Genomic DNA, 12,225 nt, shown 5'->3' with positions numbered 1-12,225 from the left:
GGCAGACAAATGGCCAAGTGAATGAAAATCTGTCGGTGGCAGTAACTATATGATTGTCACACACTTCATAGACAATTTGCACAGCATTAGAAGCGGACCTGCGCTTATCCAGGACTGGTATGTTTTGCACAAAGGCACGGGACATCACGTAGGCCTATCGTTCTCATGTTGGCCACAAACTTGTCTGTAACCCTGTGTGACTCCACTGCATCAATTGCTCTTTTCTGCAGTTGTGCATAGAGCACATCTACACGGGGCATGATCAGGTCTAAAAGGAATAAAAACTTGGGATCTAAGAGCATGCGAGAAAACCCTTTAGCCTCTCTAACTGAGATTGTATCAAAATCTCCAGATGTTTCAATTAGGCTATTTCGAAACACTCCAAAATAAGCTTTTAAATCTTTTCGGAGATCTTGTGAAAAACGCAGAGAAACCATAAAGATCCGAAGAAGACATGCACGCACTGAGGATGCTGCTGACGCAGCCTTTTCCATCACCAGGTTCAATTGATGTGCATACTGTAGCAATTAGGATACACGTCTTGCACTTTCTTACGCACTCCACTACATTCTCCTCTCATGACACTAGCCCCATCAAATGTCTGTGCAATCAGCCTTACTTGATCTGTGTCACTCTCAGGTGAACAAACTCGTACACGATTTCGCACTTAGGCCTACACTATAGGCCTAGCCCTCATCGAGTTGTGCTGCAATATTAGCTTTCCCCAGCATGGCTAATTTACACAACTCAGATGCTAGCTTCATGTTTTTTGCCTTCTCTGAAAAATGTTTCATGTCACACACACCTACACTAGCCTACTGCAAACATCCCCTTGTCCCCCAGAAGATCGGAAAAGCAGGCATGAAAAAAAGAACAACCAGAGCTTCTTATCAGACATATGGCCTACTATGAACGTGAAAATGTCCGATTAAATGACCGACTCTTGTCCTTTGTTTGTTGGTACCCTATACGATGTTAATGTCGGGCTGATCAGGTCCTAGGTCTTTGATAGCTAATTTAACTACAAACTCAGGTCTTTCGAATGAATTCTTTAAGAGAAACTCCACACTATTGCACACACGCTGTTCACTCGCCATTTTTCAAAGTCTGTCTGACATCACTTCGTGCGGATACAGTAGGCTAACAGTAGGCATATTACAGTAAGTTCTGACATCGTATAGGGTGGGCAGTGGCATTATCTGCCCACCCAACCTTCTACTAACCGCGCTCTAGCTGGAGTTCCTACTTGACCCCAATAGGCCCACAAACCACTACCGCCAGATGGCAATCATATCAGAGGGCCGAACGAGCGAACCGGGAGGAACAAAGGTCCGTTAAATTCTGTCAATAATTGCATAGGCCTTTGATCATATTGTAGCGCCGAGCTTAGTTGTATTGTGATGTTCCTGTATGTTGTATGTGTGTGTGCGTGTCTGCACGCAGGTGTCTCCCTCCCGTGTCATAGGCCTATGTAATGTGTCCAGAAAACCAACAAAACGCAACAGCGATAGAGCAATCATAGTATCATGATATGATTGCCATCTGGCGGTAGTGGTTTGTGGGCCTATTGGGGTGAAGTAGGAAGCCCAGCAAGTTCCAAAAGTAGAAAAAGTTTTTGCGAGATCCCATAAAAAGTACATCGTTTTTTTTTCTTCTTCATGTTTTTTCCCCATTACTTTTTTTTTTTTTTTAACCCATGTTTTTTTCCCCCATGTCACCCGGAGGGTTCCGTACAATGCCACTTGATGTTCACAAGTTTGGGGGAGCGTACAATTGGCATGCAAGGTTGTCTGTGAACTGCGAGGCCTGTGAACTAAGTGAAGTGCTCCATAATTTGGGTTTTACTAAATTTCTGAACAAAGTTTAAGACACCTTTTGTGTGCATGGAAGAAGTCTTAGATATTGTACCTCAACTAATGAAAAACTGTATGTTATTATTACTGTTATTATTATTATTATTTTGATTATTATTAATCACAGGTTAGAACCCTATTCACACAGACTTTGTGGTATGAACACTTTCATAATAAGTATCAGGAACTTGTACCTCATCAATGAGAAACAGCTGTATCAGCTGTAAATAGCAGTTGTCCTTCCACTTTCTCGTCATGCTGTCCCATTTTTCCTTTAGAGATGATTAGAAAAGCAATAAGCCCCTACGTATTTTTAAAATTCACTTCTTACTTCACATTACTACACATTAATTAAAAGTGGTTGTTAACCTGCAAGTTGCTCTTTAAAGCAACACCAAAGAGTTTTTTGTACCTTAAAATAATGTTTCCAAAATCGTTTCAGTGGTTCATCAACTTGTGATCAGTGGGCCGAACGAGCGTGAACGAGGGTGAACAGCACTTTTTGCTTTGCGGCCCTCTATCGGCTATAACCGCACTATGTAAGTTTGCCAGATCGGGTAGCGGATCTGTAGTTCGATGGAATGAGACATAAGAAACTACAAATTTGACTTGCATCTGATGTCGCAATACATCGTACTTTAATAAATCGTGCATAAATCTTGTCTGTGGACATTGTTATTTGCAAAGCCAGTGCTGGATAAACAAATAGCGTGCCTGCGACAGAGGGAAAGTTCTTTGGTGTTGCTTTAAGTAATCAGAATTAGTAATCACATTTATTGGCAAGTAGGTTTTCAGATACAGGGAATTTGCTTTGGTCTGAAGGTGCATGACATACAATAATCAAAATACATAAAATACAATAACACAATAAATAAACAACATGTTAGGCGGAGACAGACAACCATAAGTGACAACAAAGTGGAAGAGATATGCATCTTTTAATGTAATGCTACTCGTACACAGCATCTAGGACACTTCAGGCTGCACGGTGCATGGAACATTGTGATTGTCACACACAAGCGCAAACACACACACACAGACAGTTTTCAGGAGTGCTTGATTTTGTTTTGAAGCGGAGCAAAAGCGGCACATTATGGGGCTTGATATGAAAAGTTTAACCTGCCTAAGGAGCTGCTCACCACTTTCTACTAAGCAATCATTCAATCTATCATCTGCACCTCCATCACTGTCTGGTTTGGGCCAGCCACCAAACGGGACAGGGCCAGACTGCAAGGGAAATTAGGGCTACAGAGAGAATCATCGGAGCTGACCTTCCCTCCACCCAGGACCTGTACCAGGAAAAGGGCAGCAAAAATCTCTGCAGACCCCTCACATTCTGGTCACAAGCTGTTCAACCTTATTCCCTCTGGTAGGCAATACAGGGCACTGTTTGCCAAAACCAGCCGATACAAACACAGTTTCTTTCCCCATGCAGTCACTCTGTTGAACGCTCAAAAATAGCCCCTACCCTTACACTGATCAAAGACAAATCACCACTGTTCTGCTCATCTACCTCTTGTATACTTTCATCTTACAATTACAATATTGTTATTAATATATGGGGTGTGCCACAACGAAATGAGTCCAGTTTGACAAAATAAAAAAATGGGTTTATTGGATATTCATAATCCACAGACCTAAGGGTTTAAAACAAGGGGTCATTTGTTCAGTTCCGTTTAGTCAACCCAGAAAATTGGCCAAAACAGGAAAAAACATATATAAGTCACATTTATTTAGAAATGTATTTCACAAAATCCAAAACCAAAAACATAGACTATGTAACTGGACTATTGAGGCCAAAAAGATTAATGTTAATGAAGACGAAGGAGTGAAGGCAGTGAAGGCAGCCAAGAGGAGGGCCGGAAGGTAATTGTAAAGCAATTTAGGCTACAAAGAGTTCACTGAAAGAAAATGCGATGTAGTACACCAAAATGTAGCTAAAATGTGGAGAATACAATGCAATTAAGCATTTTGGGCGATGTGGAGTCACAAGCTGGCAGCAGATTAAATGCTTGTGAGAGAGAGAAAAAGATGCGGTTTTAAAATGACGTGACCGAAGGGAGGCAAGCCAGGCGATAGGCCTATAGGCCCGACGGTAATTGTAAAGCAATTTTCAAAAGATTCACTGAACAAAAACCAAACGATTGTAAGATGAATCGTAGAAAACCCTCGTACCCCTGTGTGTATCCATCGTTACCGGGAAACCGGGCCCTGGTAAGTTTCAAATCAATCGGACGAACGCTTCGACAGTATGCGGTAGAGCCCTGTGCGGGCCTGTTTTCTTCATCCCGCTCCCACTGAATTTCTGACCATTACCGCCCGCTACCGCAACGTGTGTGTTACACTCCCGCCCACTCCCACAATATGTATGTCCACTCCCGCCCGCTCCCGCAAAACTCTGAGAATTTATGCCCGCGCAATAATAGAGATGCATTGATTTTGTGTCTTCTCCCATCCCGCAGGAGAAAACACTTCATTATTAATAAAAAAGATTCATGGGGATGTTTGTTTCTCCATCCTGTCGCTAGTGTTAACCTTTCCTGATTGCTTTGTTTCTGACCGTGGTCAGAAAACCAGGGGAGACTCGTTACCTCCAGGGCCGACGTTATAAAATAAATAACGTCAGGGTAAAATCCCGTTTCTAGTGAGCTTGGCTTTTAGCCTGAGGTTTATTTCGGACACTGCACACCTAAAAGACTTAAACTTATTCCACCATCTCTGCTCTGGTCGTATATTACGTCTGCTAGTGCTGCTAGGAAAATTAGCCCACCTCTCCTCTTTTGTCAAGCCACATGCCAAAAATCTAGGTGTCATCCTTGATTCAGAGCTCTGTTTTAAAAGGCAGATTAGCTCTGTTATCAAGAGTAGCTTCCATCAGCTGAGAATTGTCTCCCAAGGACTTAGAAACAGTAATTCATGCATTTGTTACATCCCGGTTAGATTATTGCAACTCCCTCTATCTTGGTCTCCCCCACTCCCAACTTTCTCGTCTGCAATTAGTACAAAATGCAGCTGCTAGGTTACTTACTGGCACCAAGAACATCACCCCTGTACTGGCCTCCTTACACTGGCTCCCCATTAGTTTTAGGGTCCACTTCAAAGTCCTTCTGATTGTTTATAAGGCACTGCATGGGTTGGCTCCCTCATATATTTCAAACCTCCTCCATCCCCTCTCAGCATCCAGGTCCCTTAGATCTGCTGTCTTCCCTTAGATCTGCTGTCTGCCCTTAGATCCCTTCTGTCTGTGGCCCGCACCCGCCTCAAGCAAAGAGGCGATAGAGCTTTTGCGGTAGCAGCCCCACGTCTGTGGAATTGTCTGCCCCCAGATGTTAGACTGTCTCCCTCCATCACCACTTTTAAATCAAGACTTAAGACCCACCTTTACTCCTTGGCCTTCCCTGCTTCCTAGCTGTCCATCTCTCTCCTCTCTTCTTCATATTCAAGTGTCTTCTGTACTGTTGCTATTTATTTGTTTAGGGCTGTCTATTTGTCTATTGTATTTCTGTATTTGTCTTGCTTACTTTCTCTGTGCTTGCCTTTTATATTTTGCTTGTTCTGATTTGCTTTTATTTTCTATTTTTAGCCATATCCTCTGTACAGCACTATAAATGTGCTCTATAAATTACTTTCTCTCTATTCCTGCTCTACCCACTTCCCCCCCCCACACACACACACACACAGATGGAGCTTTCTTAAAGGAATTATCCGGAGTAAAATGCACTTTAGATCAATTTACGGATGATTGGGAGTACATACAGTGGGCATCGCTTTCAAATGACCACTTCATTTGCGCATTACGCGGCGTGAAGCTGCGTGAAGCTTTAGTACCACTTTCAGCCACTGTGCGTCGCTCTACCACTGTACATCGCTCTGCCTGCGGTCCCTTCTGAAAAAGCAGGATCTACCATTAAACATAATTGTTGCCGAGAGTAATCCCAGCCTACGTATTCAATAACAAAATAAATCATGTATAATTAAACATTACCTCGATTTAGGCTACTTGGGTATGGCTTAAGGCTTGACTACACGGTGGTAACGAAAATCGAAATTTGCTGTCTACATTATTGTCAGTGTTGGGGTTAAGCGCCTTACGCAAATCAAAACAGTGGTGTGATAATTGAGCCAGTAGAGAAATAACTGTTCAGAATTAATCTGTAGCGGTAGGCTTCTGCAGAAAACAATGTTGTTGCCGATTTAATACTATCTGGCGACGTTTTTAACAGACAACTATGACTCACGTTTTGGTTTCGTAAATTAATTTGCCCTACTTCTTGACTGCAATGTAGTCAATTGACTGCTTGACCTGTCATTTTTATTTTTCTGTACAAGAAACAAATACATCTGCTTTATGCCGCAGAATTACATTCATATTTGGAACTTACATAGTCCAATGCATCGTTCGACTACGTTAGTGTTTCCCAAAACCATAGCAACAAACGTTCGCAACCACTATCGTAAAGTTGTGTAGTTACAACTACACCTCTCGACCTGTGGTAGAATGCTAGAAGCATAGTTCCAGGATCTTCATGTCAAAGACGTCACTGACGCCAGTTATTTGTTTGCAAATTAATAATTATAAATATATTTAGGCTTCTAATTGATATTTACACTTCTAACCACCATACATCCATATTTTCAAATGGCCAAGGCAGAAAATACATAAATTAAAAGTCAATTTGCAGCCATGTGCACGTAAGTAAAAGTCACACACTTGCAGATAATAATAAGGTGGTGCGCACTTTTTGACGGGTCAGCTGAGAATATGTAGCCTTTGATTTTCATGGGGGGTCCTGAAGGAGATTCTGATTTTGATAATATGATCTGCACAAAAGATAAACTTAGGTAAACAACGATGTCAATATTGTTGTCAACGTCTTAACCCAGATTCGAACTCTTGGACAGGGGACTGGTAACTGCTGTGCAACGGCGGCTGTTATCTGCTGGCCTTAACGCAATGCGGCACAGAAGTATGTGCAGGTGCCAGTTCACGTGCTACTAAACGTCATTAACCACCATAGTCCAGACTACTTAAGTTTGGAAACTATAATGGTCCAAACTTACAGTACTATGTAAGTACTACAGTTTTGGGAAACAGTCGTAACTTACATGTTGGTTAGTTGAACGATGCATCCTGTTAGTAAAAAGCTAACCTCCGTAGTTGTATGGGAAACGCCCCCCAGATCAGCTTGTAGGCCATTAGCAATCTGTTTATTTTATAATAATAATAATAATAATAATAATAATAAAGCTTTATTTGTATAGCACCTTTCATACACAGAATGCAGCTCAAAGTGCTTTACATTTGAAACATGTAACACAATAATAGTCAGTCAGTCATTATCAATCACTTTTCTTTGCTGTTTATGTTATACTCAGCAACATATCAAAAATATAGAAAATGACGTCATAAGACTGGCAGCCTTAACCCTCTTACCCCCCCACAAGCACGCCATATGGCAACTGTGGCAAGGAAAAAACTCCCATATTCCAGGAAGAAACCTTGAGCAGAACCTGACTTAATAGGGGAGCCCATCCGCTTCTGGCTGGCTGCCCTCAATAGTAGCAGATGTAGAATAATCTGAAAATGTAGTCTACAGGATAAGATGGAGTTAACTAAAAGCTTTCCTGTACAGGTATGTTTTCAGATCTTTTTTAAAAATATTTACTGAACTCGCCTGCTTGATGTACAGAGGCAGGGTGTTCCATAGTTTGGGGGCATAATGGATAAACGCAGCTTCTCCACTTTGTTTGTGGAGCACTTTGGGTACGATTAAAAGATTAGAATTGGATGATCTAAGTTTCCTTTGTGGTTGATAAGATATTAAAAGCTCAGAGATATATGAAGGTGCTATGCCATTCAGAGCTTTGTTGTAATTAATTAACCTTTAAAATCAATTCTATAGGAAATAGGGAGCCAGTGCAGTTCAGCCAACACAGGGTGATGTGTTCTCTCTTCTTAGTCTTAGTTAAAAAGTCTAGCCAAGAGAGTTCTGTATGAGTGCCAATTTCTTTAGATGTTTTTGGGAAGACCAGTGAAAAGTGCATTGCAGTAGTCTAACCTGCTAGTGATAAAGTGAATTAGCTTTTTCTGCATCTTGTTGAGTTAAAAAGGGCCGCACTTTGGCAATGTTTCTCAAGTGGAAATAGGCTGTCTGAGTAACTTTACTGATATGGGGCTTAAAACTTAACTCTGCATCTAAGATGACACCGAGGCTTGTTACTTTTGGTTTGACCTGGTGTGCCAAGTTCCCCAGATTACTAAGAATAATATCTCGCTTTAGTTTTGGTCCAACCAGAAGTACCTCTGTTTTGTCATCATTTAGTTTCAAAAAGTTTTGCTCATCCACTGATTAATGGAGGTTAGGCATGCAGTGAGGGAGCAAAGGCCATCTAAGGTTAGTTGGCTCCACAGAAAGATACAATTGGGTATCATCTGCGTAGCTGTGGAAGTTTACATTATGCTGATTTATGGCGTTTCCCAATGGGAGCATATATAGAGAAAATAGCAGGGGACCAAGGCAGCTCCCTGGGCCACACCAAAAGGCAAGTCATGTTTTTCAGATACATGATCTCCTAGACTGATATAAAAATCTCTGCCAGTAATGTAGGTTTGAAACCAGTTTAGAGCATTATCAGAGAGACCCACCCACTTTGCAAGGCGGTGAATTAGGATGCTATGATCAATGGTGTCAAATGCCGCACTCAAATCCAGAAGAATAAGGATTGAGACTTTGTTTTGAGTCGGTAGCTAGTCTGAGATCATTGACTATCTTTACTAGAGCCGTTTCTGTGCTGTGATTTGATCTAAAACCTGATTGGAATTTTTCAAGGATACTGTTTTCGTTGAGGAAGGTATTTAACTGATTGCAAACAACTTTTTCAAGTACTTTGCTCAAAAGCGATAGATTTGATATAGGCCTGTAGTTGCTCAGATTGGTATGGTCAAGTTTTGACTTTTTTAAGTAAAGGTTTCACAACAGCGGTTTTAAAAGCAGTTGGAAATATACCTGTTTCTAATGAGGTATTTATTACCTTGAGAAAAAAAGGGAGCTAAGCCTTCATATACTTTTTTTGAGGAATGTAGTAGGGATTGGATCTAAAACACATGTTGAAGAGCCGGTTTGAGTTATAATTTTACCAAGCTCAGATTGAGTAATAGTGCTAAAGGACCTTAATTTTTGGGGGGCTGTTTTTGGGTGTACTATCAAACATATTACTTGTGTTACCAATAGCCTCCCTTATAGAAATGACTTTGTTTTTGAAGAAGTCTGCAAATTCTTCGCATCTTAGAGAGGATGCCTGACTGAGTGTGTCAAAGGTGTTTGATGCAATAGCCTATCAATGGTAGAGAACAACACCCTAGAGTTTCTACTGTTTTCAGCAATTACCTTAGAGAAGTGGTTCCTCCTCTCATTCGAATAGCTCTATTATAATTTGCAATTTTTTCTTTTTAGAATGGCACGGTGAACCTGTAACTTAGTTTTTCTCCATGTTCTCTCAGCTTTCCTACATGATCTTTTAGATCATGGATATTTTCGTTCATCCAAGGTGTCAGTTTGCTACAGGGCCTTTTTAGTCTTTAAGGGTGCCACTCTGTCAAGCAGAGCCTAATTCACGATTAAGAGCCTCTACCATTTGATCAATGGGATGATGTAAAATATCTAAATTTATGGAGTCTATAAGAGCTATGAACTGCTGTTCTGCTCTAATGTCCAAGAGTCGCGATTTGATTGCAATTTAGGGATGAATTTTTGGAGTATGTAGTACAATATTAAAGATACACAATGATGATCAGACATATTTATATCATTTACTGATAAGTCTGTGACTTCTATCCCTCTGGAAATGACTAGATCGAGGGTGTTGCCAAGGTTGTGGGTGGGTCCTGTAACATGCTGCTTTAGCTCTAAACTGTCCAACACATTAAGGAACTTACTGGCTTTAGCATCAGTTGTCTTATTGACATGAATATTGAAGTCGCCATTTACAATTATCCGATCATAGCTAGTGATGATGAGCGACATAAGTTCAGAAAACTGGAGAAAGCCAGTCCATAGTTTAGGAGGGCGGTATAAGGTTAATAGAAGTACAACTGGGTCAGCCTTCAGAGTGAGGGCAATATACTCAAAGGAAGCGAAGCCAAAGTTGACTCGTGTGCAACTATATTTGTTTGAGAGAATGGAGGCAATTCCACCACCTCGTTTGCCTTGTCTAATTGAGTGGAAGAAATTATAATTTGGGGACAAGTCTCAACAAGAACAGCTTAAGCTGTCTGAAGTCAGCCAGGTTTCAACAAGAAACAGAAAATCCAATTTTTCACTAATAAAATCATTGATTGCAAAGGTTTTGGTAGTAAGTGCACCTATATTTAGTAAACCCATGTTAGCTGAAAATGCCTCTGGCTTTTGAGGAATATGCTGAGGTATGGAAAGAATATTTGTTAGGTTTCTAGTTTTAAATTTGTCTTTTCTTTTACTATAACGTTGGGTAGAAATCAACGTTGGAATAGAACTATAAGCATAAGTCATGCTATTGCATGACACAGCTTGATCTATGGTAGTAGTATTGTATGTTACCCTGCAGAAAACATTCTCAGACCCATCCACATGTATAATGCCATTCGAATCAATACCTGGGGGGCGTGAATCTGTAATATTTTCTACAGAATGTCAATGTCTCAGTGTGGACGCTTATGTTGTCAGAGAGTAGCCTGGCTCCATGTTGGTTTGGGTGGAGACCATCACGCTTCAGCATACTGGGCCTCTCCCAGAACAAGCCCCAGTTGTTGACATAGGGGATGCTTAGGAAGCGCAGTAGCGTTTGAGCCAGGTGTGGAGATCGAACAGTCTGGACCATCTCTCAGCACCTTTTCTGTAGGTAGGGAGAGGCCCAGAGATGACAAAGCGTTTTTCTGTGCCCATCAGAGTGGTGATGAGAGTTTTGTAGTTTTCCTGCAGTGCTACTGACTGCTTATCTCTGATGTCGTTCGTGCCCACGGTAATGATGATGTTGTTGACCTTGGTGTGGCGGGCCAGGATGCTTGGGAGTTTCTGCTGGATGTCAAGGACCTTGGCACCAGGGAAGCAGTAGACCTTGGAGGGACCGCTACATGATGGGGGAATGCAGAGGTCTCTAACCATGGAACTGCCGGATGACCAGGGTGGAGGCTGATGAGGTCCGGGAGGGGGGCCGGGGGGCCGACTTTGAGGAGGGACCAGGATGGTTGTCCCAGGGCTGGAGGGGCTCCTCATCCTCGGGTCAGAATGGCATAGCCATTTTCCAGTCGTATAGGTTGGGCTGGGCCTGAGTGCCGGCCCCGACCGCCTGCGTCGGCTTGTGATGCTTGCTTCTACGCCATGGCTCAGGCTGGTGTGGAGGGAGCTGGCCAGCAGAGCAGGCTTGGTTCTCAGCAGAGGCCGGGGAGAGGCAACAGGGACAGAAGTTGCATTAGTGCATGGCATGGTTAAAGTATTGGAGGACAGAGGGAAATCAGGGCATCTGGCATTTGTATGTGTAAGAGAGGTAACGCATTTACGGAGAGAAAGGTGTCGAGGAACTGTTCATCCTTCAATCTGATGGAGGGTCGCTATTCTGGCTTCGAAGTTCCACTATCTTTCGGGCTGAGAAGGACGATGAGTCGCAGCCTGGTGCACAGCTGAGGGGAGGCCGGTCGCATGGGCGTAGGGCTCGGGTGTCAACTGTTTTAAACGCTTGTTTGCTAGTTGGCTAGCAACAGCGATATCGCAGTTCCTTGATAACTCAACACAGGTAGCGGTAAGTAATCTGAGAAGATCTCACTTTTATATTGAGTCACTAGTTTTGAGAGACGCGAAGGAATTTGATGCTTTTTCTTCCAGATATCGCTTCTTTGGCCCGGTATTATTTGCAGCCCTTGATACTGGCTTAACGTTTAACGTTAACGTTTGACAGAAAAGTTTACATCAAGGTTATAGAGTCCGATAATCCAAGGCCTCGAGCAACAACAGTTTATGCAAGAGTTTGTTCACTTAGATATAATCGTAGCCAGTAAATCCGCTTCAATATTTTATTTTATGAAGCCTACACAGTATATCACATGCCACATTCTCACTTTCAATAGACAGATGCAATAGCCATTGGTCAAGTATTGAGTATAAAGCAATTAAGATAGTACCCTATACAAAAAGTACTTCATACTATCATACAAATTTGTTAAAACGAAATAGCATTTTGCAACTTGACTAAACACTGGATTAAATATCGTAGGCACAGGAGAAAAACTTGTACATCCATTGGCCCGGGGGAGATCACAAGCCAGTTGCCTCTCCCTTCAGTATGACTTGTTCGGCTGTGAGCTTGTTTAAGCCAAAAAAAAAAAAACTATTGCAGATAT

The 12,225-nt window shown here is 42.0% G+C and overlaps 1 protein-coding gene across 1 annotated transcript in view; it reads right to left on the bottom strand.

The window, feature by feature from the left end:
* The window catches only part of hfm1 (helicase for meiosis 1), a 347,154-nt gene that overhangs the window by 284,669 nt on the left and 50,260 nt on the right, over positions 1 to 12,225 (bottom strand). Inside the window, exon 5 of the mRNA XM_048246228.1 lies at positions 2,048 to 2,125. Within this exon, the coding sequence (XP_048102185.1) occupies positions 2,048 to 2,125 (78 nt within the window). The remainder of the gene's footprint in view (positions 1 to 2,047; positions 2,126 to 12,225) is intronic.

The sequence above is a fragment of the Alosa alosa genome, chromosome 1 (assembly GCF_017589495.1).
Source record: "Alosa alosa isolate M-15738 ecotype Scorff River chromosome 1, AALO_Geno_1.1, whole genome shotgun sequence".
Taxonomy (NCBI): Eukaryota; Metazoa; Chordata; class Actinopteri; order Clupeiformes; family Clupeidae; genus Alosa; species Alosa alosa.
Note: the sequence above shows the minus strand (reverse complement) of the source record. Positions and strands in the feature narration are given on the sequence as shown.